The 14,983-nt window shown below is 39.5% G+C and overlaps 1 protein-coding gene across 1 annotated transcript in view; it reads right to left on the reverse strand.

The window, feature by feature from the left end:
- LOC111154952 (RNA binding motif single stranded interacting protein 3) overlaps nucleotides 1-14,983 on the reverse strand; it is a gene marked incomplete at its 3' end in the record, with an annotated part of 1,272,548 nt that overhangs the window by 180,946 nt on the left and 1,076,619 nt on the right. Inside the window, exon 7 of the mRNA XM_022514916.1 lies at nucleotides 13,210-13,367. Within this exon, the coding sequence (XP_022370624.1) occupies nucleotides 13,210-13,367 (158 nt within the window). The remainder of the gene's footprint in view (nucleotides 1-13,209; nucleotides 13,368-14,983) is intronic.

The raw sequence follows: 14,983 nt of genomic DNA on the forward strand, positions 1-14,983 counted from the left end.
AAGGCAGTTAAGAATCTGAAGCTTGCTTGCAGGAGTCCTACAAATCAGATCCTTTCTCTTTGTCTTAAAAGGACATGGAATTCTAAATGAAGACTAAAACCAGATTGGGGAGTGTGTGTGTCTGTGTGTGTCTGTGTTCGCACGTTCTTGTTGATTCTATATAATGTGTTTGAGGAAATACAGAAGCTAAAGTAGAAAATCAGGTGGCTCCCCCACTCCACCCACCTGAAATATTTTTGCACTGGATTGAAAGCCTCAAGTCTTCCCTCTTGGATTCTAAGTCTGATCGTCTTTCCTGGAGACTATTTTACAGTCATATCAAGCCGGATGGGGGCTGTTCCTAGTAATGTGAAGACAGGCATAGTTGGTTCACTTTGCTTCATTCAGATTTAACTGAGTGCATGTCGGCAGCGAGCCTTTAGAGACTCTCGTCTCTGAAAGAATAAACGCAATAAAAGTCTGTTTTCTGTAGCTGCGGGCGCTTCGTGTCAAACCCTGTTACGCTGCACCACCCAGCAGTGACAATTTCATTTTAATACACGGGGCACACTGTAACAAGGCAAAGCAGTCCCAGCAGAGGCAGTGATAGAGGAGGCACCAAGGGAAAGGCTCAAGGTTCCTCACGCATTTTGTGTGGAACAGGAACAAAAGTTGAGACGGGAGCTCTGGGGGGAAGAGACTGCATTTGAATAGCCACCTTCGGAAGAATGTGCCCATTCTCTTCGCCAGTTTCACAATTAACGGCTTTGACATGGCTGCTCAAGCTATCTGCAATCTGGCCCACGCTTCAGTTGAAACTGACACTAGCATTATCAAGTGAGTCTGAAAAGGCGGCACGCCAGACAAAGCTGCCTTTCCATGTCCCTTTCAGATGGGCCACTGAATCACTACAACCACATCTATTCTTCCCAGGCGGTACCTGAACCCTCTCGAGTACCTCGGGACGGCTCGTGTGCCAGGCCAACCATTCACCCCAAGATACATTAATTAGGTTCTTACAAGGCTCCAATCATTGTATAAAGCTTCAGGGTTTTCTGTTAGGTCGGATGTTTAAATATAAATACACATTAAAGGTCCCGTTTGACATTCTTTCTTGTCTCAGTGCCTAGGAACCTGGCTTCAGTCATTCAAAACAAACCACAGAATTGTGATTAAAAAAAATAATAATTTCTTTTTTTTTTTAACACCAGTTCCTAAGGGGAGCCAGTTTCACAGCCAATACAATTCCCACAGGCAAGTTACATCAGAGGAGAGTTTGATCCAATATTAGTAGAATGTTTTGGGTCAGACTTAACATAGATGTGGAAAAGATTTTTCCAAAACCTTCTGCAGCCTATCTCAGCCTATCTCAGCTTAATGGAGAATCTCTCAGTTTATGATCTCAAGGCAGTAAGCATTATTAGCCGTATATTTAAAACCAATCCACTTTGCCATTTATTTGGTTAATTAGAGGTTTCCGCTATTGTGAAATTTTTGTGGTTTTGCAATCCCGGGCTCTGTACAAATTATTGGCAATTTAGCATATCCAACGTTGAGAGCCAGCCTTCCATTTAAACCCGGTTAGAGTTACGCAAAGGGGCAACATTAACAGATTTTTAAAAGTATGAAAAGGTATATTCCTTCTGAGATTTCAAAAATAAATTCCATCATTTACTTCTTACTTTATCGTAATGGAGAGAACAGTTGAGTCCCCGGAACAAAGATGAGTGAATGAGCTGAACTTTCTTCTTAGTCTTTATAGTTTGTTTTCTCTCTGCCAGGTGCTTGACATTCTTAGGATACAAGTATCAGAAGCACCCAATAATGAGGCACAGCTGCCTTTCTGCCATCTTCCTTTGCCAAAACCCAGACATTTAGGTGGGGTCTTACTCGGGAGTACAACGCATTCTTTTTCAGGAAACGAAACTACGGACGATATTTAACGAATAAAATCCACTCCAGAGTTTTAGAATCACATAATTTCAGCACTAGAAATAGCCCCAGATATCAACTTCAAAATCGTACAGATGAAGAAACAAACACTAATTGCCTTCCCTAGAGACTAGTCAGTGGAGGAACCTGGAATAGAATGTTTGTCTCTTGACCCTCAATTCAGATGGATTAGCTGGAAAAGAGGGAGTTCCATTGCTGGCCTCCCACCATCCCTCCTGATTTCCTGTACTCGTCTCTTATAATGTGTTCTGATGCTGGATAGATTATACTATCTCCATTCTAGTTCCATCTCTAATAACCAAAGCAGTTGTTCTAAAAAACGGAGATATACCTTCATCTGATGTGACTAAAAGGGCACTTGACCTCTATGGTACTCTTTCCAAAAATCTATACATCATAGGGATCCTATTATGAGAAAAACATCAAATATACCCAACTCTGGAGACATTCCCCAGTTTACCTGGCTAGTGCCACTCAGGAAAAACAAGGAAAGTCTGAGAAATAGTCGCAAATCATAACAGACTAATGACAACTAAATACAAAAATGGCACTCTGGGTTAGATTCTGGAATAGAAAAAGCATATCAGTGGAAAAATTGGTGAAATCCAAATAAAGTCTGGAGTTCAGTTAATAATAATGTATAAATGTCAGTTTCTTAATTTGACATGTACACCACGGTGTTGTAAAATGTTAACAAATGGCATGGTATATATGGGAACTCTTTATTACCTCTGTAATGTTTCTATTAAATTAACCTTATTCCAAAATAAAATGTTTATTTTAAAATAACTGTATATTAGCTTTGCGCAGTGGCAGTATCATAGTCAATGAGGTTTATCCAAGGTGTGATTATTGCTAATTAAAACAACTGTACATTAAAATGATCAGGAAACTATTTTTAAAAATACCAATGTCTGGGCCCCAGCCCAGGAGATTTTAATTTAACTGCTTTGGCATGAAGTCCAGGCACCAATTTTTCAAAGCTACCCAGGCGATTCCAGTGTGCAGCCAAGGTTGAAAACCACTGTTCTGGAGCTCCTTGTCACATATCCCAAACTAGAAATTATGGGCTGAATCCAGCCTTCAGGTAGAAAGTTTTATTTGGCCTACAAAGAGGTTTTTAGAGAATCTGAAATGGTTGTCAACATTTAAAGATTGGGAGACTTCACATAAAAATCTGGATTCCTGATTCCTCTTGAACGCTGATATGGTCTGATCCATGTTTTCTGCATGGCAACTATGGTATAATAAAAATAAATTTAGTCTTTGTCCCTGGTTTCTGACACAGAACTCCTAAAACCCATGATATTTCCTGAGCAAAAGGAGTGTCCTTTGTTACTTATAATAAGACCTTTTTGACCATACCTGAGTTTATGTTAATGAGGCAACTCCAGAAGGGATGCCTAGAGAGATCCAGGATGGGGCTGTTCACCACAAAGGCCAAATGATTGGAAGTTTGGAGCTTCAGCCCCACCCACCACCTCTGGGGATGGGAAAGGGGCTAAAGATTGATCTCAATCACCAATGGCCAGTAAATGAATCAACCATGCCTATGCCATAAAACCTCCATAATAACCACTAAACAAAACAGTTCAGAGAGCTTCCAGGTTGGTGAACACGCTGATTTGCCAATTTTCCGGGAGGGTGGCATGCCCACAGAGGACAGAGAAGCTCTAGGTCACTCCTTATACCCTGTATCTTGCCCTCTACAACTCTTTTGGCCATTCCTGAGTTGTATCCTTCGTAATATACTAGTAAACATAAGAAAATTGTTTTCATGAGTCCTGTGGATTGTTCTAGTGACTCAGCAAATCTGACGGGGTTAAGGAATGGTGGGTAGTTCCCACCATTTGGGGCTGGTGTCTGAATGGGAACAGTCTTGTGGGACTGAGCCCTCAAACCTGTGAGGTCTGGCGATAACCCTACATAGTGTTAGAATTGAACTGAACAGTGGGACACCCAGTTGGTGTCATAATTGGAGAACTGATGTAGAAAAACAACATGTATCTATCGTTAGAAAATCCCACACTTTCGGTTTTAGAAGTGGTAGCATCATAGCAACCATGACCTGAAGTTGGACAGTTGCTTCCTTTAAACCAAACTGGTTTGTCATCACTCCTGCTGTCCTGTATCAATCGCCAATCCTAAGGTAAAGTAGCAGATGCTTAGTTATCATTAACCTTGCACTATTTTTTCTTTTCTTTCCTTTTCTCTTCTTTCTTTCTTTCTTTCTTTTTTTTTTTAATTAGTGAAGTCAAGGGGAAAGAAAAATAAGTCAATTTACCCATGTGTTTTCTGGTATTTTCTGTTTACCCTTCTATAGGTCTTCTCTGCTCTATGCTTCAAAGAACGGTCTATGAACTCTGTCCTCTTAGCTCTTTTATCTGATAGCTTTTCATTGGATTCAGCCACAGGAGTAAAGAGAAGTTTGACCAGTTCCTCCTCCTTCTCTCTTGCCCTTGGCGCTGCCACTCTGGCTGGGATTGCATCTCTCCCTGTCTTCAGCTACTCCAGGCAGCCTTTTCCACAGCTCTGGGTCTCACTGGCTCTGGGAGCACTCTTCCATCTACCTTCAGCTGTCTCGGGGTGGTAAAAGCTTCCTTCTGCTGGTCATCTCTGGGTATCTCCACATCCTTGGTCAGTTCCCTTCACTCTACCCACACTTTTCTTAAATCCTGCTTTATTCTAGTCTCTTCAGCTGAATCATATGGGGTGAAATTCTGTTTGCAGCCAGCATGCTGATGGCTCTGCCATAAAACTATCAAGGCTGGAGGAACAAAATTACCCTGGAGGCTGTGTGTTTGAAGGAAAAGGCAAGGAAACAAACAAACAAACAATGGTTTCTTTTACACCAGTCTGGGAACTACTTGATACTTAGATTATCTGCCTACCTTCAGATGACATCATAACCAAAATCTGGCCTTTAAAACTATAGACTAAAGTTTTCAAAAGGAGTTCTGGTGAAGAAATGGAAGAAAATTAAATTAAAAACATTAAAATAGAGATAAAGAGGAATCAATAAGTATAGAATGTTCAGAACTAGAAAAATCCTACCATTAAGTGCCACTGGAATTCATTACTGCTTTTAATCAATCTCTTTGTGTTATAGGCACATTTAACTCCTAGATATTATTATCTGTTACATCTCTTTCCTTCCTCTATGAATAGTAATCTCACCCCTTTTTCTGGTTCCCAAATATGCCAAAGTTGCCCCCATCTTGAATCTCTGCCTGCCTTTTCCCTTTGCCAGGATTCCCTATCCATTTCCACCACAAGATGTATCTCAGCCTAAATGCTCTCTCTTCAGAGAACTTTCCTGTTTTTGACTTCCAGCCTCTCATTCTGCCATACTCTCTATTGTATCCCTATGTTTTATTTTGCTTTTATAGCCCTTCAATTATTTTATATGGATTATTTTATATTATTTTATATTTTCTTATTTGTTTGGTTACATTTTTTGTCTCCGCAGTCTAGTACAATGTCAGATATTTTCTCCCTCTGCATTACTGTATATATTTTTTTAAGATTTTATTTATTTATTTGACAGACAGAGATCACAAGTAGGCAGAGAGGCAGGCAGAGAGAGAGGAGGAAGCAGGCTCCCCGCTGAGCAGAGAGCCCGATGCAGGGCTCTATCCCAGGACACTGAGATCATGACCTGAGCTGAAGGCAGAGGCTTTAACCCACTGAGCCACCCAGGCGCCCCTGCATTACTGTATCTTGAACAATTACTGGCATGTTATAGTTCCCAAGACATACTTATTGGGTGACATGGACAAATGAACAAACACATGGTACATAGCAGAAAAGGAGGCTCAGAGAGTTTTATACTTTGTCCAAGAACACAGATAGGCGGTGCAGAAGTAAGATGCAACCTACGTTATTTCTGACCCAGAAAGCCATGTTCATAAACACACAGAGTGAGTGGATGAGATGACCCAACTTACAGAAAGCTGAGACTATAGGAAAGATACTAAAAAAGACTCACACTTGTGAGTTCAAATTATATTTCCCAGACTTTCTTATTTCTTGGTGGGAACAGACAACCTACCTCACATTCCCACAGCCTTCAGATGGCCCAAGAGTCCCCATCACGGTTTGTACTTATAGCCAGTACAAGGCAAAGAAATTGTACAGGCCCTGAGTACATTTACTGGTTACTCTTTCCAACCTCGAGGTCACAAAGTTCTCCAATTTCAGCTTTACATGAGTGAATAATATTCAGAACTCTCCTATCATCCTATAGAGGATGATCTTTGCGATCTGGTCATTTCAATGATACAATGATAAAATAATAAATTATATGTTTCCCTCCTTCTCTTAGTTTTTATAAAGCCATGTATAGAGCAAGACTTGAGTCCAGAACATCTCAAAATTATAGATTACTTGGTGCAATTTAAGCCATTTGTTTGATTGGTTGACTGGTTGGCTCATTGCTTGGTTGGTTGGTTTGGGTCTTGAACCCCAGGCTCCAAATACATGGAAAAGAAAGCAGAATGTTCTGCTATACCTCTAGCCATGATCATGACTTACTGATGGTGAAAGAAAGAAACATTGTGCAGAAATGGATCGAGATAAATGAAGAAACACATAAAACAAGAACAAAGATCCAGAAGCCGAAGGATGGACCAAGAGTCTACTTTCCAGTGGATCACGTTTGATGGTAATTGGCTGAATAATTAAGACTACTGAACGGAGTAACAGCCGTTACTCTCTTCAGTCTCAACAAACACTGTAATCTCTCTCTGTGCAAATACAGCTGCAATTTGGAGATGACTAATCACTAAATATACACTTTGGAGATTTTCTTTGTTCACATTTGATTTCCTAGTTCCATGTAAGTTTGAGGTAGAAACAGCAAAACAATAGACAAGACAGCAAGGGGTGGAGGGATTTTTAAAACAAAAGCTCCATCAGATCAATAAATATGATCGAAACATGTCCCAAACAATGACAATTAGGCAAATGTGATAGTCATTTTAAAGGGTCATATATTTGCCTGCAAGAGAAGCACTGGTATTTGCCTTAAATTTTTTTTTAATTCCTATATTTTGATTATGCTGATCCTGAGTCAAAGTTCATTGTATTTCAGGAGGGGAGAAGATAGGGAGCAAGAAGCATCAGGCAGTAGAAAGTAAATCAATAAAATTTTAAAGATATTCGACACTAATAAAAGAAAACACAAAAAGTATTTTCACCTGCTATTTATACTGATTTTTAATAATCAGGCTGGTATTTGTCTATCTATAACCACAATTATTATTATTAAAATTTTATTTCACAAAAAGAAAGAACTGAAACTCTTTAATTGGAAAACGTGTTCATTCATTAGGGCGAGATAGAACACAGGGCTGCCCATATGTTGAAAGTCATTCAAACAAAATTCCATGAGAATCAAATTAAGAGTACTGAGGAGGGGTGAAAAATACTACAAAATACAAAGGTCTCTGTGCTCAGCGGTCTCTCACGCTCTTTAGCTCACCAGGGGACAGTAAATGCATTTCTTAAAGAGGTTCTATGTTCCCAGATGTTGAAGCTGGATTAATTGTGAATGTTTACCCCCCATCCCTTCTGCACTTCAGGTCATTCTTTACCGGCCTCACATAACACTCTTTCAATGTGATTTTTGTTAGACAAACGGTCTCATGTTACTGGGAATGGGAAATGGATAACATGAACACACAGTCATGTCCGTCCGGCCTCAGGCTGATTTATGCTCTGATCCTCACCCGTGGAAGGCAAGGTAGTCTGTTGGCACCCGCTAGCTCTGCAGTAGTGGGTCTGACTTGTCTGACTGTCAGTATTCCCACCATAAACTTCTGTTTTTAGAGGTTTATGACTTGGCTATAAAATGCTGCCTAGAGGGCAGTGGATCTTACAAATTGTTTTAAGTTACAAGAGAGTAAAGAAAAAAAAAACATAAAAAATAAAATAAAATGTCTGTAATTTCAGACATATCTGGTGCTTCTGGAATTTGAAAAGCCTGTAATTGTGCTGTCTGTGCACCCTACTGGCATTCAAATTTATGCTTTGAAGTTCAGTGTTTTAAATATAAAATGAAGATACTACCTTTACTTTGAAGAGATGGTTATCAAAGGAGATTAATGTATAGCTTGCAAGTAAAATAATAATGGGGGGTTTATTTCTAGTTAAAGAATTTTAGAATATCTTGCATATGAATCAAGGACTATATCTGGTGGTTAGAAGTGACCAATGGTAATATTTAAAACAAAGTCTGCTGGGACACCTGGGTGGCTCAGTCGGTTAAGCGACCAATTCTTGGTTTCAGCTCAGGTCACGATCTCAGGGTCTTGAGATGGAGCCCCGTGCTCAGTGTACAGTCTGCTTGAGATTCCCTCCTTCTCCCTTTGCCCCTCACCCTGCTCATGTTCTCTCTCTCAAATAAAACAATGAATAAATAAATAAAATCTTTAAAATGAAGCTTGATAAAATATATATTCAAGTTACAAAAATTGAGAGAGCCATAAATTCAAGAGGTGGATACGATTTACCAGGCACAATTACAGGCCGACTGTGCTCCTAATCAAATAAGCATTTAGTTTTAGTAACACCTGTGGCACTGTGAACTTTTTGATGAAGAAATAATTTGTAAATCAATAATAGTTGAACTGATGTGACTGTACTTTCCTCTAAAACCCCAGGACACCCATCTCAGAACTAGCTTATCTTTATCATCAAATGCTACCACCCTGCCCAGTTATAGTCAAAAACAAACAAAAACAAAACACTCAAAGTGATTTCATTTGTTCATCATCAAAAATTTACTGAAGATCAGTAATATGTCAGATGATATTCTAGGTGCTGGGATAGACATGAAGAAGAACAAGACATGGTCCCTACACTTGAAGACTAGGACAGGAGATGTATTTATGACCAGTACATTTGACAAAGTGGAAGAGTGTGATTGAGGTGTCAACAAGAATCAGCTCCATCAGGAAAAATTTCTAAGAATGGAGGCCAACAATCAGAAATTTTACAAGCCTTCCAGACGATTTGAGAATTAAGCCCTAATGCCCTAAGGCAATGCTTCTCAAGGTTTAGGAAGCATGAGAGTCACCTAGAGTGTTTGATAAAGTACAGATCCCTGTACCCCATCCACCCCCCACCATGCTGCCTCAATTGGGACAGGACTCCAAAATGGCATTTCCAACACTTTCCCAAGCAATGCTGAGGTTTCTGTCCTGGAAACTACACTTTGAGAACCCCTGTCCCAAGGCAACCATTGTACGTCATCCATTAACTTCTCTCACTAGCTACACGTTGTCCTGGGAAGAAGTGGGAAGACTGTCCCTCAAGTCATGTCCATTCTGTGGTTCAGAGGGAGAGCTCCAAATGAGAAAGGCTGAACAACGGGAAAAGGGTAGTATTTGTAAAAAAGGAAAACTGTATAAAAGTGAATTTGTGAAAGACTGAGTTTGTTAAGATGCAGCCACGGTGGTTTGAGAAAAGCAGAGCAAATGTCCAAGTGCAAGGAGAGAGGAACTTGGGTAGACCCAATGACATATGATAGAGCTAAAATTATTTTTTCACATCATCAAGTTAGGTAAATCATGTGGGATCCTGCTCCTTGGAATTTCAGGTCTAAGAAACAAGGAAAATGAAATACTGGTTCTTCATCAGTTTCTTAGTTTCTTAAAAAAGAGGCAGATTCATGTTTTCTTTTGATTTCTTAGGCCTAAGAAATTGAGTTGAACCTATGTTTTCCTTTTCAATCCACATGCTACTTTCTGAAATTGGAAAATAACATGATTTAGAGTATGGAGACCGAAGTTTCAGTATTGGAATGTGACTGATAATTCCTATTCTAAGCTAAGAGTTTTAAAAGGCCATTCCTTGGGGCTTAATCATTCAGGAACTTCATCAAAAATAATTATGCTAACTACCATCCACCCATCCATGATCTCAACAGTGAAAAGGAAATACCACGTAAGGAAATGTACAATCCAGTGGGTGAAGACACACATTAAATAGTGAATTCATTATGATTTTGATAGATCTTATTTGGGGAAAAACAAACAAACAAAAAACCAAAAAAACTTTGACAGGAGCTGTAACGAGACCATCTAACTTTGAAGGCTGGAGATAGAGGTCACAAAAGGGTTTTGAAGAAAAGACATTTAAGCCAATACCTGAAGGATAAATAAGCAGAAGCCAGAGTAAGAGTCATGAAAAGTGTAACAGTCAGGAAGGGCTTCTTGTGCCCAGGGTAAGAGACAGGAAGACAGAAGGCCCAGAAAGTGAATGATGTCAGGGATAATGATGTCAGGGATAATGTTGGCAAGGTTGGTAAATCCAATCATTTGGACCATATTGAGAGATATAAACAGGCCCCTGACATGATCAGATTTGTATTTTTTTTTAATCTTTTATTTTTTTAAAGACTATTTATTTAAGGGAAACAGAGATAGTGAGAGAGAGCACGAGCAGGGGGAGGGGCAGAAGGAGAGGGAGAAGGAGACTCCCAACTGAGCAGGGAGCCCGATGTGGGGCTCAATCCCAGGACCCTGGGATCATGACCTGAACCTAAGGCAGACGCTTAACTAACTGAACCACTCAGGCACCCCCGATTTGTACTTTAAAGAATCATTGATAGTTTCCATATACAAAATGCACTAAAAGAGGGAGATTGCATTCAGAGCAGACATAAAATAATAATTTAAAATCCCCACTCTTCCTCAGTTCTTAAGGAAAAAAAAGCACTATAGGATTTACTTTTTCATAACATCATATACTATGATTATAGTGTTGTCTCTTACAATGTGCATTACTTGGTTCTGCACCAAGAAGAATATTCTTCATTTTAAGCAAACTGAAAGTGTATAAAGAAGACAGAATTAAGGGAACTGAACAGCCCAATTTCTGTGTCATAAGCTGAACTGTGCCTCTACCACAACAAATTCCTATGCTGAAGTCCTAGCCCCCAGGACTTCATAATGTGACTGTATATGGAGATAGGGCCTCATATGGGTGGGTCCTCAACCAATCTGACTGATGTCCTTTAAAATTTTTTTTAAAGATTATTTATTTATTTCTTTGAGAGAGATGGAGCATGTGTGGGAGAGAGAATAGGACGGTGGGGTGAGGCAGAGGGATAGGGTGAAGAAAACTCCCCGTAGGGAGCAGGGAGCCTGACAACATGGAGAATCAATTCCAGGACCCTGGGATCATGACCTGAGCTGAAGGCAGATGCTTAACTGACTGAGTAACCCGGTGCCCCTGATGTCCTCCAATTCTTTTTTTAATTTAAGTTTATTTATTTAAATAATCTCTATAGCTAATATAGGGCTCAAACTCATGACCCTGAGATCAAGAGTCACATACTCTTCTGACTGAGCGATCCAGGTGCCCCAAGACTGATAGCCTTTTAGAAAGAAGAGAGTAAGACAGAGACAGAGAGGGAAGCACTGGGGTATTGGGCATTTATAACCAAGATACAGGGAAAACAAGGTCATCTACAAGACAAGGTGAGAAGCCTCAGAGGAAACCAAACCTACTGACACCATCACCTTGGACTTCCAGCTTCTAGAACTCTGAGAAAATAAATTTTTGTCATTTAACCCACCCAGTCTGTTGTATTCTGTTACAGCAGCCCTAGCAAATTACCATATCTGTATCAAAAGCCCTTTGCCTAAAAAGGAAATAAAGAAAGGTCACCATAGATCTTAGAAAATGTTTTGTCTTGATAAAGTTGAAATATGTTCATTTCTCAGCAGGAGTACAAATGAAGGAGAGACTAATCTGTTAGAGAGAGTTTTGGGGCGGGGGTCAAGAAGTGAGAGAAGGACCAGAAGGATGAGTGCTGTTCATTTCAGTGAACTCCCACACTGACCAGCCCTCCCACAGCAGCTTAGATAATATCTGACATTGGCAAAATTCAGAGCCCTGGCTGATGTGATTAGCTCTGTCTTGACCACGTAAACGAGCAGTTACCAGTGATCTGAAAAAGTGAATGCCTCAAGCATACATTCAAGTTCAGGAGAGTTTCTTCATTCTGCTTATTTCTCTTCAAATCAGCAGGCATCTTGTATATTTCTACCAGAAAATGGGGGGAATATGAATTTTAAGACATGGTCCATGAGTTAGAGGAAGTTAAGGTAGATATCAGTATTGACTGACTGATTGATTTAGAAAGATAGAGAGAAACTGAGCCCAGGAGGGGCAGAGGGAGAGGGAGAATCCCAAGCAGGCTCCCGCCCGACATGGGGCCCAATATCAAGACCCTGAGATCATGACCCAGACCAAAGTCAAGAGTCAGAGGCCTAGCCGAATGAGCCACCCAGGTGCCCCTACAAAATGTTATCTTTCAAAGTGGGTTAATAAACATTGGTTTGGAATGGTTTCCAGGTAATGACAGGATTTATTATAGATGGACACACCTGTCTGCAAAGGGCTGACTTCCCAAAGACACGAGCATCCATTCACTCACTCATCCATGTTAAGTCGGCTGGAGACACATAAACACACCAAGCCATGGAGACACGGCTTTTACTCTCATTCTTTGTTGTTCAGCAGTTTCTTTTTCTCTGTGGTTCCTTTTGCTTTGTTTTTCATGAAAGCACAGCAGGTACCACCATTTTAACTCCGTTTCTGGCTGAGATCTTCTTTTGTAAACATCCCTTAAAGTTAAGATGAAAACTACTTTTCCTTTCCTGACAATGAAAAAAGTGCAATTTGCTTTTTTCTGTTCTGCGTAAAATATCAAAACCACACAGCCAGAGCCTCTTAAATGCAAGTGCCCTCCTAACCTCCCCCCCCCCCACCTTATATTTCTGGGTTCCTTTGGACTTCCCAGTAATTCCTGTTTCTCGAAATCTTTCTTCTCTTCCTTTTCTTGACTGAGAAATTCTATCGTCTCATTCTTTGGAAATCACTGCAAAAACATTTGGATGCTTTGTTCACCGCATGGGCTCTTTAGCGCTGGGGTGCTGGGCATTTATAACCAATAGCAGAAATTGACAGCATCTGATTTTGCTAATCTACAGGCAAAGAGAGAATTGGGAACTGGGCATGCATACCATTATGACCCGAGACATATATAACCATTCTATGTACAGATTTTAGCAAGCACAACATATTTATAATTACACTGGACTTCTTTGATTGAGACAAAGATACAGAGTTGATTTGAAAAGCTTCTTTTTGGCAGGGAGAGGGTGAAATGTTCCATTGCTTTGGGCCCTAGTTCTAGAAAGGAATGGAATTAAAAGAGAGTAAGGAGGAAAGAAAAGTAATACATGTATGTAGCAAGTGTTTTACCTGGCAAAGCCAACACCTCTGCTGACTCCATTAGCATCTCTTAGTATTCTTGTGGAAATGACGTGTCCGAAGGGTTTCAGCATATTCTCAAGTTCCTGCTCATCCATGGAAATGGGGAGATTTGAGATGTATAGGTTTGTTGGGTCTTGCTCTTGTTGCTAAGAGAAGGAAAGAAACAAATACATTAGGTTCTGAATACTGAAAAACCTACTGCACGAATGGATAAAACTGTGCTTGCACTGCAACATAGATTCCCATCTCCAATACACTCTTGAACATTCTTTTACTAAGGGCACTACTTCTTTTCAATGAATTCCCTTCTTGCTGGAGTGTTTCTCATAGAAACAATGTCATAAATGAAAAGCAAGCTTTCTGCCCTGCCTCTTTAGGAAAGAAATATAAACTTTTATTGCAAGGAACAAAGCAAATGTATATTCTTTTCTACTACCACTAACTACTGCTTCTACTCTCAAAACTCCAATTACCATCACCACTAATTACAAATGTTGCATTTAGTGGGAGTTCATTACAGGGCTAAGCATTATTCTATACAGTCAATATGCATTATTTTATTCAATATTCCCAATAAATATAACTGTTACCATTTTACAGAAGACAAAATTGATCCTTAACTTGTCCATGTTACAGAGTTCATAAGTATCAAAGCCAGGGCTCAACTCTGGGGCTATCACCAAAGTCTGTGGGATATCACCTAAGTCCATAGGCTTCACTGTCCTGCTCTACTGCCTTTCATTAGACAAAAAGGCTGGGGTCGAGGGGAGCCACATCAGCCTCATCATCACTGTGGGACTTGCTAAAAATGCAAATTCTGAGACCTTACCCCAGAAGCACAGAATCAGAAACTGAGGATGGAACAAGCAATCTGTGTTTTGACAAGCCCTCCAGGTGACTCTGATGACTGCACAAGTTTGGAAATTGCTATCCTACACCTTACATGTTAATGTTTGAATGAAATTATGATGTCTATCATTTTCTAATCCAAAAGCAATAGTGCTAAGTACATTTCCTTAATAGAATGGGAACCCAAACAATTGTTAGCATGATCTCTATGTCCACGAATATCCTCTCTATCACACAATGAATTAGAATTGGGACTTTGTTGTATATATGTATCAAGATAAAACAGCCACAAACCTGACACATTAGCCATTAAGATCAAAATATATCATATATTTAACTGCACCTTTATATTTTAACAAAAACAACAAACTTAGCTTCAAAGATAAGCAAGATTAGATTGGAAAAAGAAATTATGAAATCTATAGGAAATGACATTATGTAACAGTGAAACATCTTTTGTAAAGAGATATCATATTCTGTAGAAAATTCGAGGTTTTAGGCACAGTGAAAAAAATACAAGCAAGATTCCAAATATTATTTCAAGACAAAAGACAATTTTGGCCTGAAGCTATTGTTTTTAACAGTTCTAAATATTCAAATAGGTCATAATGTTTTTATTAAGCTTAGAGATTAATAAGATGTATTATTAGGTGAAATTCTTTAACAATTTAGTTTTTAAAGCTTTTTTTATCACCATGGAAGAATGGTAAAAATAAACATATAATCAATTAGAAAAAGACAACACACTTTTAGTATTTAGGAATAGTGTAAATGTAGAAACTGTATAACCGTAGTCAGTCTCTCGCCCCCCTTTCTCTCAACACACACACACACATGCACACGCACACTACTAAAAAAATGTCATGATCCTAGAGTGAAAACAGAGATAATATTATCTATTATCCTTTCCTAA

The sequence above is a fragment of the Enhydra lutris genome, unplaced genomic scaffold (assembly GCF_002288905.1).
Source record: "Enhydra lutris kenyoni isolate GAN:26980312 unplaced genomic scaffold, ASM228890v2 scaffoldscaffold39, whole genome shotgun sequence".
NCBI classification, from domain to species: Eukaryota; Metazoa; Chordata; class Mammalia; order Carnivora; family Mustelidae; genus Enhydra; species Enhydra lutris.